The sequence below is a fragment of the Fundulus heteroclitus genome, chromosome 11, assembly GCF_011125445.2.
Source record: "Fundulus heteroclitus isolate FHET01 chromosome 11, MU-UCD_Fhet_4.1, whole genome shotgun sequence".
In the NCBI taxonomy this organism is placed as follows: Eukaryota; Metazoa; Chordata; class Actinopteri; order Cyprinodontiformes; family Fundulidae; genus Fundulus; species Fundulus heteroclitus.
In genome coordinates this window covers 10561027-10576875 of record NC_046371.1, presented here as the reverse complement: position 1 = coordinate 10576875, position 15849 = coordinate 10561027, and the positions used below count along the sequence as shown (strand labels likewise).

The 15849-nt window shown below is 38.8% G+C and overlaps 1 protein-coding gene across 1 annotated transcript; it reads left to right on the top strand.

The window, feature by feature from the left end:
- The first annotated feature begins 249 nt into the window (after positions 1-249).
- Positions 250-14944, top strand: znf346 (zinc finger protein 346). The gene is made up of 7 exons (XM_012881467.3): positions 250-376; positions 3999-4102; positions 4982-5071; positions 9356-9503; positions 10543-10752; positions 11610-11709; positions 11792-14944. Exons 1-7 carry the CDS (start codon positions 253-255, stop codon positions 12072-12074), a joined length of 1059 nt encoding a protein of 352 aa, XP_012736921.2. The 5' UTR covers positions 250-252; the 3' UTR covers positions 12075-14944.
- Positions 14945-15849: the final 905 nt, after the last annotated feature.

Genomic DNA, 15849 nt, shown 5'->3' with positions numbered 1-15849 from the left:
CATGCATGATATTGTTATGAATGTATTACTATACCAGCCATGTCAGGTAGCAGTTCCCATCAAAGATGGTTTCCATCACTACGTCAACTCTTAAAGCTATAGCCGCGGAAATATGAAAGGAGAACCTTTATTTAATTTGTTACAGATGCCGTATGATCTTACGTATTACTTGCAACATTTTTTTTTTGCTAAATCATATCGACTTAAAGCGCTTTTAAATCAGGCAGTTGTTTTAATCCCTCTTTTTTCTCGATGCCTCGGCTCCGTTCATTCGCTGCGCATGCGCTGTTGCACGGCGATGCTGTGTGTAGAAAAATCATGGCGGAGGCGATGCAGACCGACACTTTTCCCATCTTACCGTCGGGGCCGGCGGAGGGTATGACATCCGCATCTTCCAGTTGCATGCATGTGTTCGCAGAAGCGCCGCGTCCGCGCACCTCGCAGCGACCCCGGAGGCCGCAGCGGTTGAAACGAGTCGCCGTTTTTGACGGCGGCTTCCTCCAAGCTAAAGCTAGCATAGCCTCGCTAAAACGTGCTAAGCTAAGTAGCTCTAACGTTTCTTGCTCCAAGGTCGACGAGAGCAGGTCTGCATCCGATGTTGATTCGGACTTTTCTGGAAACAAATGTTCGGGCAGGGACCGGGGGAGCATCTCCGTGTCGGTTTCCGTTTAAGAAGTTGTTTTAGTTAGTTGGGAGAGTGTTTTTTTTGACGTAGTTTGTTGTGCGTAACGGTGAAAATGCCGCTCACGAGACCACACGTTTTAACACCTGAACGGACCGCATCCCAGCTAAGCCCGGTAGGATGCTCCCGCTAAAGTTAACGCAGACGTGTCGCTAGGTTGTGCAACCGCACATTCAGTTTAAATCTATATACTTCAAAAATAGGTATCCTGATGGCGGGACGTGTGTGTTAGCAACATTTTCAAATGTGTGGTCAAAACAAACCTAAGCTGGAAGTGCCTTTAAAGATCTGTCAAGCTAATGGATGTAGGTTTAAATTAAAATCGAGACACTTCCCCGCAACTGGAAGTAATGAAAATCTGGGATGTGAAATGTGACCTAAATCCTAAAAAAAAAAAAAAAAAATTATTTAAAAATAAAAGCACGGAACGCTCAACAAACTATCTTGGAGGAGTAGTCTAACTATTCAATGGTTTATAAAAAGAAATAATAATTTCAGTTATTCCTCTTACATTCTAGTTAAATCTTGAGACTAACCTATAAATTACTCCCAGTTATTTTAAGGATCTACCTCTGGATCCAAAGTTACTTGCTGACTAATTAAACATGTCCTAATGAACCACTTTAATAGGTTTTTGGGTTTATAGTTATTCAAACATGAGCTGACCAGTTGGTCAGTTTAAAGAAAATCTACATCGTCCTCCTCAGATCATAGCCTCAGCAGGATTGAAAAAAATAAATAAATTATATTTTCCATATGAAATCTGGAAAACGCAATCTGAGATGCCAAATAACGCATTATTTTTGACTGGACTGCACTCTCAGTAGTGTAGTTACTAAAGATAATTGAGTACAGCAGCTGGAGACTCTTAATATTGACCTACTTATTATCACAGTAGGAGTAGTAGGCGGATAGCTGGAAATTACATCGCAGCTTTGTTTTATAATTGCTGATGTAAGCCACTGGAGGCCTAAAATATCAGTTTTTATTTTACTTAAAAAAAATAAATAAATACTATAGATTCATCAATCATTTGGCAAAGTTTATCATATTTTATTTAATTATGTATTTTCCCCCATTTTTGTTATAAACAATACCCAAAACAAAGAACTCCCAGTATTTTCAGTCTATAAATTCATCAATCAACATCATGCAAAAAAATCAAAGTGGAGGACATAGTGGAGGCTTAAATTGAAATAATTGTACAATTTATTTTCTGTTGACCACATCATAACAAATATAAAGGCAGTAGTTCCTACTGGTCCTCCTGCCCCACTGCCCTGCATGTTTTAGGCCAGGAGTGTCCAAATCCAGTCCTTTAACTTTATGCTGCAGGCTTCGATGCTCAATTGTGACCCCCCCCCCCCTTCTCAAAAAAAAAAAAAATCTGTTTTATTAATTTTGTCCTTTTTTTTGCATTCACATCACTTTTAACATGTTGCCTGTATTTGACTTGTGTGAATGGTGAAAAAAAAAAAAAGAGGTTTGGGCCACATTTGCTTGTATGAACTGGGAACAGGGCCCTAGTATCCTGCAACTGTCTGATACATCCACACTCCAGCAGGTCTGACCCAAATAAATAGTTTGTTATCTGCAGAGCTGAATGACTGAATGCTGATGAGGGAATGTTGGAGAATGGATGCTTCTCAAAGTTGCAGGATGGTAGCTCTTGAGGAGTGGACCTGTAGAAGAAGGTCTGGCTGCTACATGCCTGACTTAAATTAATTGGCGATTAAGAGGCTTCTGCAGCACTTCATGGCATGCTGAGAAGATAATCATTTGACTCAGGCTTGCTGCTGCAGAGAGGCATCTAGAACATGAAGGGCAGATTTTTCATTCAAACCAGTTAGATTAGTTCCAGTACAATCCAGTTCATGTTATTTTACCCCATAAATGTAGTAAAAAGATATCTTTTGATATCTGATTGCATCACGTTGCTGAGTAATAAAATACACCGTTTGACTTTCATTTGTCCTTTTGCGTCTCAAAGCACTTTTTGTGCCTCCATTGCCAATTCCAACCTCCATTTTTTACCTTTGCATAGCCCCGTTTTTCATTCTTACTTTCACGTGGTTCCTATTTGTTATCTGTCAACTCAAAACTTGTGTATCAGTTTGTTTTTCTGTTTATAGTTCTATATTTTTTTTTATGAATTAGGGAGATAAGTTGCAGGATCTTGTAGGTTTCCTAATTTACATATTTTCTAATATGGCTTGAGGTCAAATCATTCTGCTTATAGTCAAATGTGGTTATGAGTCGTGAATATTCATCAATGAGCAACAAGATGTTTTTATTTGTATTTTGGTGAGATGAATCAACTAGATTAAATAAGATAAATAAAAAATCTCTGGAAAACGATAGAGTTACATTTACGCTTTGAGCATTTAATGATTATAACCGCCATGATTCAGTAAAACGCTTCATCGCCTGATTAAACTACCCGTGCGTATGATGGAGCTACGACTTGGCGACTTGACCTCCTGCTGAAGAAACCTTCTGACCCGTGGTGGTTCAGCATGTTGTGTCAGGTCCATCCAGCGCAGATTAATGGAGCCCACACTGCAAAAACGGATGTAAAAATAACTAAAATGTTCTTAAAACTTGTGTTTCTGTCCTAGATTTGAGCAGGTAAATAAGATTATCTGCCAATGGAATGAGTATTTTGACCCCTAAAATAAGATAATTAGATATACTGCACTTGAAATAAGATGGAAATAAATTGTTCCTATTTTAAGTGCAAGAATCTTATTCTATTGCCAGATCATCTTATTTACGTGCTCAAATCAAGGTAAAAGACACACATTTTAAGAAAATGTTACTTATTTTTAGTTCCGTTTTTGCAGTGCATCTCGCCTGTAAATTTAGTCCCTATATGAACTTCTGTTTTTCTGAGATGAAGCATCTTGAGTCCCCGGCAGACAGAACTCTCCACGTTATCTTTGTGACCCAGCGCCTGTTTTCTTTCCAATCACACCTTGGAGCCGAGATGCCCGGACGAATCGCTGCTTTCAGGTTATGAGAGCCAAGAGCTGCGACTCGCAGATGGGCTTAAAAACATGCTTTTGGCGAGCGTTATTCGCAGGTTTCTGCGTCGTCAGAGGCATATGGGAGGTTCGTTGTATTTTGAAAGTCTAAAATTAAAAGCTGGTTAGCTCTGTAAATTCATACATAAACGAGCGTTCTTGTGTCCTGGGGGAAAAAAGCATGAAACAGAACTGTTGTCATTGGCGTTTTATATGCTTGGTTATTTTATTTCCTGATGATTTTAAAATCTGCTGTTTTTTTTTTTTTTCCTTCTCTTTTCTCCTCCCTGCAGTGGATAAGATGATCAAGGAGCGCAGCGACCTGTTTTCTGACACCCAGTGTAAAGTCTGCAACGCTGTCCTGATTTCTCAGTCTCAGAAGTTGACTCATTATCAGGTCAGTGGACCAAAACCTCCGGCGTTGTTTCAGCATCAGGACACTTTATTTACCCGTGAAGGTGCTGTAGAAGTGTGACTACATCACTTTTGTACTTCTTTTCTCTGCAGAAAAACCTTTCTTTAGCCTTAGCATGTATGGTAACCTGTTTAAAGGAAGCAGTTCTACTTTTAGCTCTGGGCTAAAGTTGCCTCTACTAAATAGTTGTAATTTCTTTTATGTCTAGCTTTAGTTGAGACAAACTGAATAATGCCCAAGCTTATTATTTTAAACTAGGGCTGGGTGATATGGTTTAAAAAATAAATCTCCGATTTTATCATACCAAATCCGATAAATCGATTTTTTTTTTTTCCTCCTTTTTGTTTCAGAAAAAGAAATTATTTTAAAACCTTGCTGTTATGTCAAGCATTTCGTCACGAAGTTGACCTGAATTCAAAGTGCAACTAAAAACAAGCTGTTAAACATGCTTGTAAAACAAGATGGCAGCCGTGCCATTATAAACAATGAAAATATAACAAAACATTTGCTGCTAGTGGTATTACACATTGAGCTAAGAACAGGCTTCACTGCACTTGTGAACTTCAAACTAAGTTAAAAAAAAAGTAAATAAGTAAATGAAGTACCTCGTATTATGGTTAAAAAAAAAAAGTTTCCACTAAACAATATTTTGACAATACATTTGCCTAAACATATATTCAGCATCACATGCTGTTCTCTTCATAGAAACCTAATGAGTGTATTGGCAAAATAAAATCCACATTTTCCAAAAATGAAATCTTAAAGAATTGTAAATTCGAATTAATCGAATAAATCGATTTATTGCCCAGCTCTATTTTAAAGTGTACTCTAAACTGTTTCTGCTTTTTCTTCTGCTTTCAGAGCAAGAAACATGCCAACAAGGTGCGGCGTTTCCTTTCACTTGACAGTGAGAACGGCAGTGCGGTCAAGAAGGCCAAAACATCTGATAACGTGAGTAAAAAAAAAACTCCAATTATCTGAAATAAACTGCTCTCAGGAATTATGTAGACGTGATATGGAAGAAGCTGGGGAGCCAGCTGTCCCTGTGGGTCTGTCAGAAGGAGGTTTGTTTAGTTTCAACCCATCAAAATTCTTTATACCATCGACACAAAACCTCCTGACCTCACTTTTTGTTAATGTTTGACGCGAGTTAATTCAGAGCAGCTCCTGGTAATCTCCTTAAAATGCATCTTATCTACAGACGCACGTCGCTTCCTCTTTATTTGGGTTAGGAACAGGATAATAAAAGTTAGATTTTTTTTCAGGGTCATTTGTTTAAAATTATTGTGCTTCTTGGTAGCAGCGATTGTTCTCTTTTGAAAGACGTTTCAAACTGGGATCCAGATTTGTTCTGCGCTCTTCAGTGTGTAACGGAGTTAAAGTGAGAGTTGAAGCTGATCTGCTGTTACGCCTGTGATGGAGACAGAACTTATACCCTTAATTTACAAGAAGGAGATTGTAGGTATCAGAACAGATTACAGAACATGTCCCAAAAGGTCCTGGAGTTGCTCTGACCCAACAAAAGGAAAACGCTGCCCTGTTAACCAGTTTGTTTTCCAGCAACGACCTTCAGGACGCGACTCCTCAGAGCCTCTCCCTCTTTAAGACTAAACAAAGGCCTTCACTGGTGCAGAATATAGTGAATACATTTATCAGCCTATATAAAGCCATAAATAGAAGCTACTTTCTGAATTTCCTTCAACATGGTTCTGAGCCAGCGAGCTTCTGATCGTTAATATTTATATGAATCGAGTTTACACACAAGATGGATGATTATCCTCATATTACACAAACGTTCTTGATATGTTAAAATAATTCTTTCACGTCTAGATGGTTGAAAGTGAGGCGCAGCAATTTGGATCCGCTCTTCCTGCCTAATACATGCTCCAGACTCGGGTTGCCACCATACTAACATTTCAAACTCGATTTGTTATAGTAAGAACATTACTCACCAGCGTTTTTGAGTAAGGCTGGATGTCGATTCAAATTTCAAGAATCGATTCGATTCCGATTCTCAAGATTTGGAATTGATTCTTTTCGATTCAGTTCGATCCGATTTCAGATTTGATTTCTGGTATTAAATTTTTTTTTTATCTGTTACCTAGATTTCATGACTGTGCAGCTATGCAACATATTGATACTAGTATCACATTAACTTTTAACAGCAAATTAATAAAGTGATGGTAGGTAATGGCGGCTCTAAGGACCAAAGCCTCCTCCTGAATGTCTCCCTGAACAAACATGCTGTGGGGCAGAAAACCCAAACAGATCTGTGGTAGAAAACAGAGATATCTACAGCTGCTATTCCTATTAAATTCAAAAATACTTTATTAAACCAAAAGGGAAAATAAAATTGGACACTAACCTGGTGCATTATTAAAAATATGACATTAAAAAGTCACCTTCCGGACAGGAGTGTGAAGGCTCCTGTGACGTATGCTGCAACCAAGCCTCTGACCACTAGGTGGAGCTTGGCGCTTTGTTTTGTTTTAGTCCTGCTGATTTTTTTTAGTACAGCCCTATTTTCAATACCAGGAAAACATTTTTTTTTTGAAGGCACAAGGTTTTTTAATGGTTAAGTGCAAAATAAAAATATTTACAAATGAGAAACTTTAATATTCTTGATTAGTGCAAAAAAAGGTAGGGGGATAATTCTATGGAGGATTGAAACTGAAATAATTAAAAATAATAGAAACATACAAAAGGGCCAATAAATGTATCACTACAAGGGTGCTGTTAGTGATTTAAAAGTGCTTAAATAAATATGTTTCAAATAGAGAAAAACATATGACGGTCAATTAAATTTTTTTCGGCTTTGAGTTGTGCGGGGAACATCTTATCTACTGGTTGTCCCTCATGTTAGCTTAGCAGTTAGCCATTTATTGTAGCTCCGCTTCTCACACCGTAGACTTTGAGCATGGCTGAGAGTCACAAGAAGCGAACCGCGTTCATGTTTATGAGAAGAAGAGGAAGGCCTCTGTAGAAAGGAATAAGACCAGAGTGAATTTAGGACACACGATCCCCCTGAGGAGCTGAAGAGCAGGAAAAGTGCAGCTGTTCAAAAAGGGACTTTTCTAATTACATTTCTACACCTACATTTCTGGAAAAATCATCCACTCTACCTTTAAGTGCAAGGCCAGCTACGGGAATACTTCTAATGTGAGGAATCACCTGGCTCCTGCTGCCAATTTAGCTAATTTCTCACTATATTTGGTAACTTTTCAGATCGCATCCAAAAAAAATCTAGTAACTTTTTTCAGAGCAGAGAGGTGAACCTGTCTGTTCCCTCATTGCTAATGTATCCCACCCTGATTTACAAAGCGGGATTAAATATTTTTTTTTTAATATATTTTTCTTCTTCTCTGAAACTGTTGCTATAAAATAATTCCCTGAATTTTATTCACACACAGCTTCAATCCTGTATTCACCTCGTTCATTCTGTGCCTCGGCTAACTGTTCGTATATGTGCTGTGGATTCAGGCAATGTAAAAAAAAAAATGAATAAGGTTCATTTGGAGACATTTGTTCATTTATATATTGAGAAATAAATATGTGAAATTGAAAAAATGTAGAGATTGTATTAATAAACTAACATTTATTACTACATAAACACAAAAAAAGTACAGAAAATGGGTACCGTTAAGTACCGGCATCATTTCCCAGGTACTGTAATGGTTCAAATGTACCCATCCCTACTTGTGAATTAGCTGATGATACAGATACTTTTTACTGTTGAGGGACAGCTATCACTTTATACAAAAATACAAAAACAAATATAGAACTTCTGTAGACCAAATTAATTTTACAATGAAACTAAGGATCTGGTTGTTCAGAAGCAGCCCTGTACGATTTCTCTCCTCCTGGTCATTTCTGGTTGGTTGATAGGGGTTCCTACTTTTTCTGCTCTAATTGTCAGTTTCAGTCCAACATAACCTGTGTAATCAGCCACCTCCTGCTCCAGCGTCTTTACAACTAAACAGAGAAGTAATGGAGGGAGATGTGCTGGTTTGTTTTGTTATTAGCTGACTGAGTTGCGTTGACTTGTACCACAGTAGGAGCGTTGCGTGGCGCAGCTTAGAGGAGTCACTCAGAGACGGACAGAACCGCGTCACTGGGCTGTCCATCAAGCTAATACCAGCTAGCGTTAGCTTGTCGTTCAGGAGGTTTATTCACTGCTGCAGAGACGGGAGCTCACTGACCTTTTTATGCTGCTGTCAAACATTAGCTTATCACGTAGCACTGTTAAGTGTTTTATCCTGACCGCCTGCCCTTCTCTAGGAATGTTCCTCCGAATAACACTTCAGTGTTTTCGCTAAAAAGGGTCTCATGTGTTTTTCTGGCTGTACTCGACATGTTAGAGTTTAAAACTTCCAGCAGCAGATCATTATCGAGCTGAGCGGCTGCAGGGAGGGGAGCCTCTGACAATTTAAGGAAATGTGAACGCGTCAGTTTATGTTGATTTTGACACAAATCAGGATATTTGAATATTTACATTTTTTAGTAGCAATTATATTGAGGTATCAAATTATTTTGACAACTCTACTCCTGACACACTTTTGCAAGAAACCAGTCACATATAAGCGTACATTGCTTTAATGCGTGACGATCTGACATCGTATGTTAACCTGACAGACTCCGCTGACGTCCACAGGTCTCACAGTAGTCGCCCATTACTTCTGACACAGCAGGAGCTTTCAGTGCTGCTATCTTTAGATATAAGGTGCATTTAAAAAAAAATGCAGATATTTTTTTTGTCAAAGCAGGCAAAAATATGTCACAAGTCTACACTCTCTCTGTCTCTCTGGTTTGGGAGCCAAAACGGGGAATAGTACCTCCGTGCAAAACCTGTGACACTTTAGCAATGTTGATTTAAAAAAAAAAAAAAAAAAAAAATTCCCTTCCCTCAGTTTTATTCAGAAAACAGTGACCCAATGATTGTGTTTCTTTGCTGGGACCAGTTTCTGGTTTACCTTCAGGCCTGACTTGATTGTCCCAACATTGTTATTATTATTTAACTTTTTTTTAAGATTATAAAAGAGCTGCAGTTTCTTTGACAGAGGTAATAGTTATGATTTCAACTGAAAACGAAGGCATTGGAACAGTTATTGCCTTTCGTGTAATAAAGTAAATGTCCTTAACCTCATTCTCTGGCTTGTTGGTGCATCTTTGATGTGAAAACTGTGCCTCACTGTTAAATAAATTATTCATGGGCTGTTTGCATGTCTTTGTCTGCAGGATTGTAACAACGGAGACACCGAGCGGTTGAGGGCGTGTCACCTGTGCAACATGACCTTCACGTCTCCTGTTATGGCCGAATCTCATTATCAGGGCAAATTTCATGCCAAGAAGCTGAAAATCAAAGCTATTGAATCCCAGACTCCAGGTTTGTGCTTTATTTAGATCATCCAAATTTCAATTCAATTTTATTTATAAAGCCCTAATTCACAACACATGGTCATCTCAAGGCACTTTACAAAGTCAAATAAAGTCAATTCAGATTGGTCAAATAGTCTTGTCAAACAGCATTCACTCCTCCTGAAAGAGTGTAAAGCCACAGGGAGAGGCGTCTGCATTGTTGATTTGCAGCAATCCCTCATACTGAGCATGCATGAAGCAACAGTGGAGAGGAAAACTCCCCTTTAATGGGAAGGAAAAACCTCCAGCAGTACCAGTGTGAACGGTCATCTGCCTCGACCGACTGGGGATTAGAGAAGACAGAGCAGAGACACAGAAAGCACAGAAGCTCACATTGATCCAGTAATCTGTTCTACATTAGATGGTAATAGCGGATGATCTGTCTCCCCTGGATGATGTCACAGCTAACAGAACGCCAGACCAGGTGTACCTTCTATGAAGAGAAAAAAAGAGAACAAAAAGTTAAAAGCTGAAACAACAACAAGCAATGCAAATTGGTGAACAGTAGAACTCAGCAGAGTGAGAAAAATAGACCCTGATGTCCTCCAGTAGCCTAAGCCTATAGCAGCATAACTATAGAGATTGCTCAGGGTAACATGAGCCACTCTAACTATAAGCTTTGTCAGAAAGGAAAGTTTTAAGATTAGTCTTAAAAGTAGACGGGGTGTCTGCCTCACGGACCAAAACTGGGAGTTGGTTCCACAGGAGAGGAGCCTGATATCAAAAGGATCTGCCTCCCATTTTACTTTTAGAGACTCTAGGAACCACTTGGTTGGGATTGGGTCTAACATAAGTTATTTTTAATAGAATCAATTTTATTTATGAAGAATCCATAAAGTCATTACTGCTGGGAGCCGAGGTAATGGATGGATCAACAGAGCTATGACTAAGTGTTAATTTAGCAACTGTGCTAAAGAGAAACCAAAAGTCTCTGCTTTTTTTCCTCCTGTTTGCTGTACATTTTATTTCTCCGGTGTTTTTCCCCGTCTCCATCTCAATATCGGCAGAAGCCTCTCAGCTGGCGGAGAAACCCGTTAACAACTCGGGTGGTGTTACTGAAGCGGACAACAACAACAACCCAGATCGCTTCTGCTCTACCTGCAAGGCCATCTTCAACAACCCGCTCATGGCCCAGCAGCACTACGCTGGCAAGAAGCATAAAAAACACATGACCAGGCTAAAGCTGATGGAGACATATGGACCCTCCACTGCACCAGGTCAGAACTGAACTCTGCACAGGAATTATACGTATTCATTAAATCTGTAGTAAACAGCCAATCCTACTAGATTCTCTGCCATGCTTCCCTCACAGCATATCTTGTGCCTCATTTACATATTTATGTAACCTTTTTACTAAAAATAGTAAAGGTTCAGTCTTGCTGCAGAGAAGTGTTTAACACAACCAGCCTTCACAGCCTTTTTGCGTGCAACATGCGTTCTTCCCACACAGAGATGGATCCTTATTATACTGTTCATTGCTATCATAAATGTTTTTTTTTTAATATATATTATAACAATGATTAACTGTAAATAATGACCTAAAAGTACTCTTAGGAATGTTACCTTTACTACCCTTTTCTACTTTTGAGCAGCAATCAACATGAACATCGTTAAAACTATTTTTCAAATTGTATGATTAGATTAGATTAGATTCAACTTTATTGTCATTACACAGGTACAAGGCAACAAAACTAACTCACCCAAATATCAACTTTTTTTGCAGATAAACTGTATAAACTGGGCCTAAGGTTGCTACTTTTATGTTACTGTGCATTTTTTATACGTCTATGTGAACTGGAATGAAATTCTGAAAAGTATCGTCTGTACACGTGCAACCGGCTCTTTTAATGACTTCATGACGCCAAAGGGGCCCCATATAGAAATGAGTTTGACACCCCTGCTTTAAGCAGTTTTAAAGCACCATAGCTGCAAAGATTGGATAAAAAAAACCTTCCTAAACTCAGACACAATCAATACTCTACATAAACAACAACAACGACAATTATTAATTGTATGTAAAACCAACTGTATGATCAAGAAAACCAATTTTCTTCCTCTCCCTCGCTGCTTGTAGCCTCAACACTAAACGGTTACCCGTGCGTCGTCTGCAACATTGTGCTCAACTCTGTGGAACAGTACCAGTCTCACATCAGTGGGGCCAGGCATAAGAACCAGTAAGTACAACAGATTAGTAGCTAAATTAGCAACTTTTATGTTTTTTTTAGTTATTACAATCATTTCCAATCTGTTTTAAAGAGTGAAGAAAACTGGTCAAAAGTCTGCAGAGGACCGGCCCTCAGCAGTGGAATCACGAGGGGCCGATGAGCAGTGTGCCGCGGCCGATGACCAGTATGCTGCAGGCGACGAGGAGTGTGCCGGGGGCGATGACCAGTACACGTCTACAAACGATCAGTACCCGCCTGGAGATGATGATTACATACCGCCGGACGACCAGTACGGTAGCGGAGACGGTCAGTTCGGCAATCACCAGTACACCCCAGAGTTCTCTGCTTTTTCAGAGCAGTTCCAGTACACCTGAGAGGCTGCGCTGGGATTGAACCGGAGACGGACTCTCTCCAAACAGCCCCCCCTTTAACTCGTTAACAAAGCATCAGCGCCCCCCCACTCCTCACTCCTCACTCATAAAGCTCCTGTCTGACTCTCAGTAGTGTTTGCAGTCATGTAAACCTCGGTTGGACTGTGACGCACCCCGTTGTTTCTCTGTCATTTTATGTTTTTTTTTTTTGTTTTTGCTGAGACTGTCGACATTTTTTTTTTCTTTTATGTTTTTATTGAAACAGCAGTCTTGTATCTGTAAAATATTACCGTTATTGAGCCCTGCAGTGTGTGCTGAAAGCATTCAGCTTTGCTGCTGTTACACACCTACACCATGGAGAGAAATTAGGACTTTCAAAGTACATCACATTTGTTTTTGTTTTGTTTGCAGGATCTTTTCAAATATGTTAATGTGGTTCACATGGCCTCCGGGCTCAGAATAAAACGTCTGAAAAGTGGATATTCTGAGAACACACTTGTAAAAAGCAGAAAACTGCACCAGATTTAAAGGGATTTTTAAGATGTTTTGAAATGGACATTTGTCATTTGGTCATAAGCAGTCGGTGTCTAGTGGTAGATTCCTCTTTTGGTGTCTTCTGTGATGAAGCAAAGTTTAGTTTTCAGGCTAAAAACCACAAACCAAGCAGCTTTCCCCCCTCAACTCCAGTCTCAATAATATTACTGTGGTTCATTTAAATGTTGTTTTCTGAACATGTTTGCATTAGTTCTTTGTTAGTGGAACGAATACTTCAATAGTGAAACGTTTTGCGGATCAGAATCTGTCGCGCTGTAATGCAGTGAGAGAAGCCAGGAACGTCTAAACAATCCAACAGGATTTTACTGATTACGCATTTCTCATTGAAAGGTAAAACCCGGACCAACCAGACATCTCATTGCTAAAGATATCAAAACGGACGTATAAACTAGACTTGGGTTTACAGGTTTGTTAGGAGGAGAAAAAAAAAGGTTTATGTATGAAGCGCTCTGAAATCTTATATCAGAGTTAGGCGCTGTTTACTGGGAAATTTCACCGTTTTTGTCGTTTTGTGTGTTAACGGAACAAAAATCTTGTTTTCACTGGATCGTTCTGTAAACAGGGCCTTAGTTTTCAGATAAATTAAATTAGGGCTCCTAGCTGTACAGCTAAACTGTTTATCAATGCAAACCTGCTTGGGAACCGATTTACCACAGATATTGACTGCTGATAACCTCTCAACATAACCCCGCTTTAAAAGATCTGAGCTACGCCTTGTGAAATTGACTTCTCTACATCGGCTCTTTTAGAGCCTTGTTATAGACCCAAAAGCAGAAAAGGCCTGAGACTCCAGATGTGAAGAAAAGACGACAAAAATTCAGTTTTCATCGTCTCGCTGCACACGGCTCCTCACAGCCTACATGCTTAGCAGGGATTTGTTAGAGGACAGGACAGCGATGGTGCATTTAAAGCACGCCCGACGACCCGAAAACCTGCGTAATAAAACAGGAAGTGAATACTGGACCCTTTCACGGTGCAGGTTTGATGTCTATTGCCGGGGTGAACTGCAATTTGGAAAACTGCGAAATCTTATGTTTGCAGACAGAAGTTTATGTATATTGTTTAAACTCTAGAAATTAGAATAATACAGGAGGAGTTCTGAAGGTTAATAAAGTTTCCTCATCTAGTCGTTGCATTTTTTAGATGCTTCCCTGTGCAACTGCATCCGATTTAAATAAACTGAGTCCTGCAGAACCTGATAAATTGGGAAAAAGGTGCACCAACAATTTGAAAATAGGCGTGTTGGAGCGTAGAGACCCGGTAGGCTGGACCTGGTTTTGCAGTAAAGGGTAAATATGGTGTAAAGCTGCCTGTCCTGTGGGAGGACATCCATTCCCCGAGACGAGCTTAACTAATATCTAACCAGCTTTAAAAAAAAACACGCGTCAAACTTCCTGTAAGTAGAAACCAACAGAGAGAAAAGCTGCATTTCCACTGAATGTATTTAAAGAGAATTCCCCTTAACCTGCTAACATGTTGCATCAACACCAGATGGATCTGACCGCTGAAGCTGAACTATATCCGTTTACATTATTTTAGTCTGTCTTTTTGTTAATGTTGAACTTTTTTTAAAAATACAAGTGTGTTCTGCTACAGAAATTCAGCCGCCACTACAAGCTTGGTTAACTAGATTTTTTTTTTTATTGCTTTTATTGTTTGTTTTTTTAGTACCCTGACTTCAACCTGATGCTTCTGTTTGCTGTTCTCCTTGTTAGTTAAAGGCTGTGCTGTAAGACGTCCTAATATACATTTATTTCCCCGTAAATCTCTCTAAGATACATTAAACCCTAAGCTGATATTACATTAGTTCGTGTAATAACTTTTTAAAAAAAAAATAACAACAAAAAAAATCCCCAGTGCTTCTTCCTTTTGGCAAAAGTTATCTGTGAAAAGATTGGCTCATTAAAAGCTTGTGGCATGAAAACTGAATCTTTCTTCCTCTGAACTGTGAGGGATTTATTAGTTTCCCCATGAGATGCTTTTCTGAGCTCCTAACTACTGAGGATTTTCACGATTTGCCACCAAAAGGAACGATGTCAAAGTAAACGGTGATGTCAAACCCGCTTTTTTTAGCCAGTTTCTGATAAGACAGTCGGTGACATATTTTAGTAATTGAATGTCTTTGTCTAAAAAGCTTTTTTTTTTTTTAAATTGGTGTGACCTTCAGAGGGCTCGTGTGTACTGTACAGAACATGTAGGTAAGACAAACGGCCTTTCTGTTCTCATCCTGTGTTTTTGTGATTACAGAGTTACTTTCAGTATGTTGTGTATTAAAAGATTCTGCAAAGGTCGTGCATAAAGAAAAACAATGTTTTGCACCAAGTCTTACTCATTTTGTCCGGGAAGGAAACAAAAGTGAATGCGATGGGAGTCCAAACGTAGCTTCCAGTGTGAAGATTGCGGCTCGTAATTTAAAGCTGATTCAGTAAACGTACTGCCGTGCTCGTAAGTTTGCATACACACAAATCATCGGCAAAGATTACTTAATTTTGAGCTGTTCTTTTGGAAAAAGCTAAACTGTTTATGGAATTTTTCATTTTTTTTAATCAATTTGATGACCAACAGGTTTAAATTCCTTAATATAAATATTTCCCTGCCTTGGGTGCAGCGTGCTGGGAGCATGACAGCAACCTGTGGTCAAGTAGGGCTGGACGATATGGCCAGAACTTACATATATTTAGATATATTTTTTAATTTCAGTCGATAAAATATAATTACGATATCCATATAAACAAAATAAAATCTTATACTACCAAGAACAGGCACAACAGATTCCTGTACAGACTTATGATTATTATTTAGCCATGTTTATAAAACTCCAATATGACATTTTAGAAATATTTGCTTTAAAAAATAAAAACATAAAATCCTGACCGTCAGTGATGCAGTAATCATGGACTGTAATGTATATTGAAAAATCGGAAGTGTAATATCACAGTTATTGAATAAAGCTATATTGCGATATATATTGATAGTGAATTATTGTCCACCCCTAGGTTTAAGTTGACTTTATTGATAACAGTAGGAAGATTTGCTTTGCAGACTGGAGAGGGCGTTTAGAACATTATTTATAGACATTAAAAGCACAGGAAACATACAGAAGACAGATTAGAGCAGCACAGACCAAGACATTGACAGGTACTTCCAGCGGCTCACTGAACATGGTTAGAAATACGATAATATATATATATATATATATATATATATATATATATATATATAT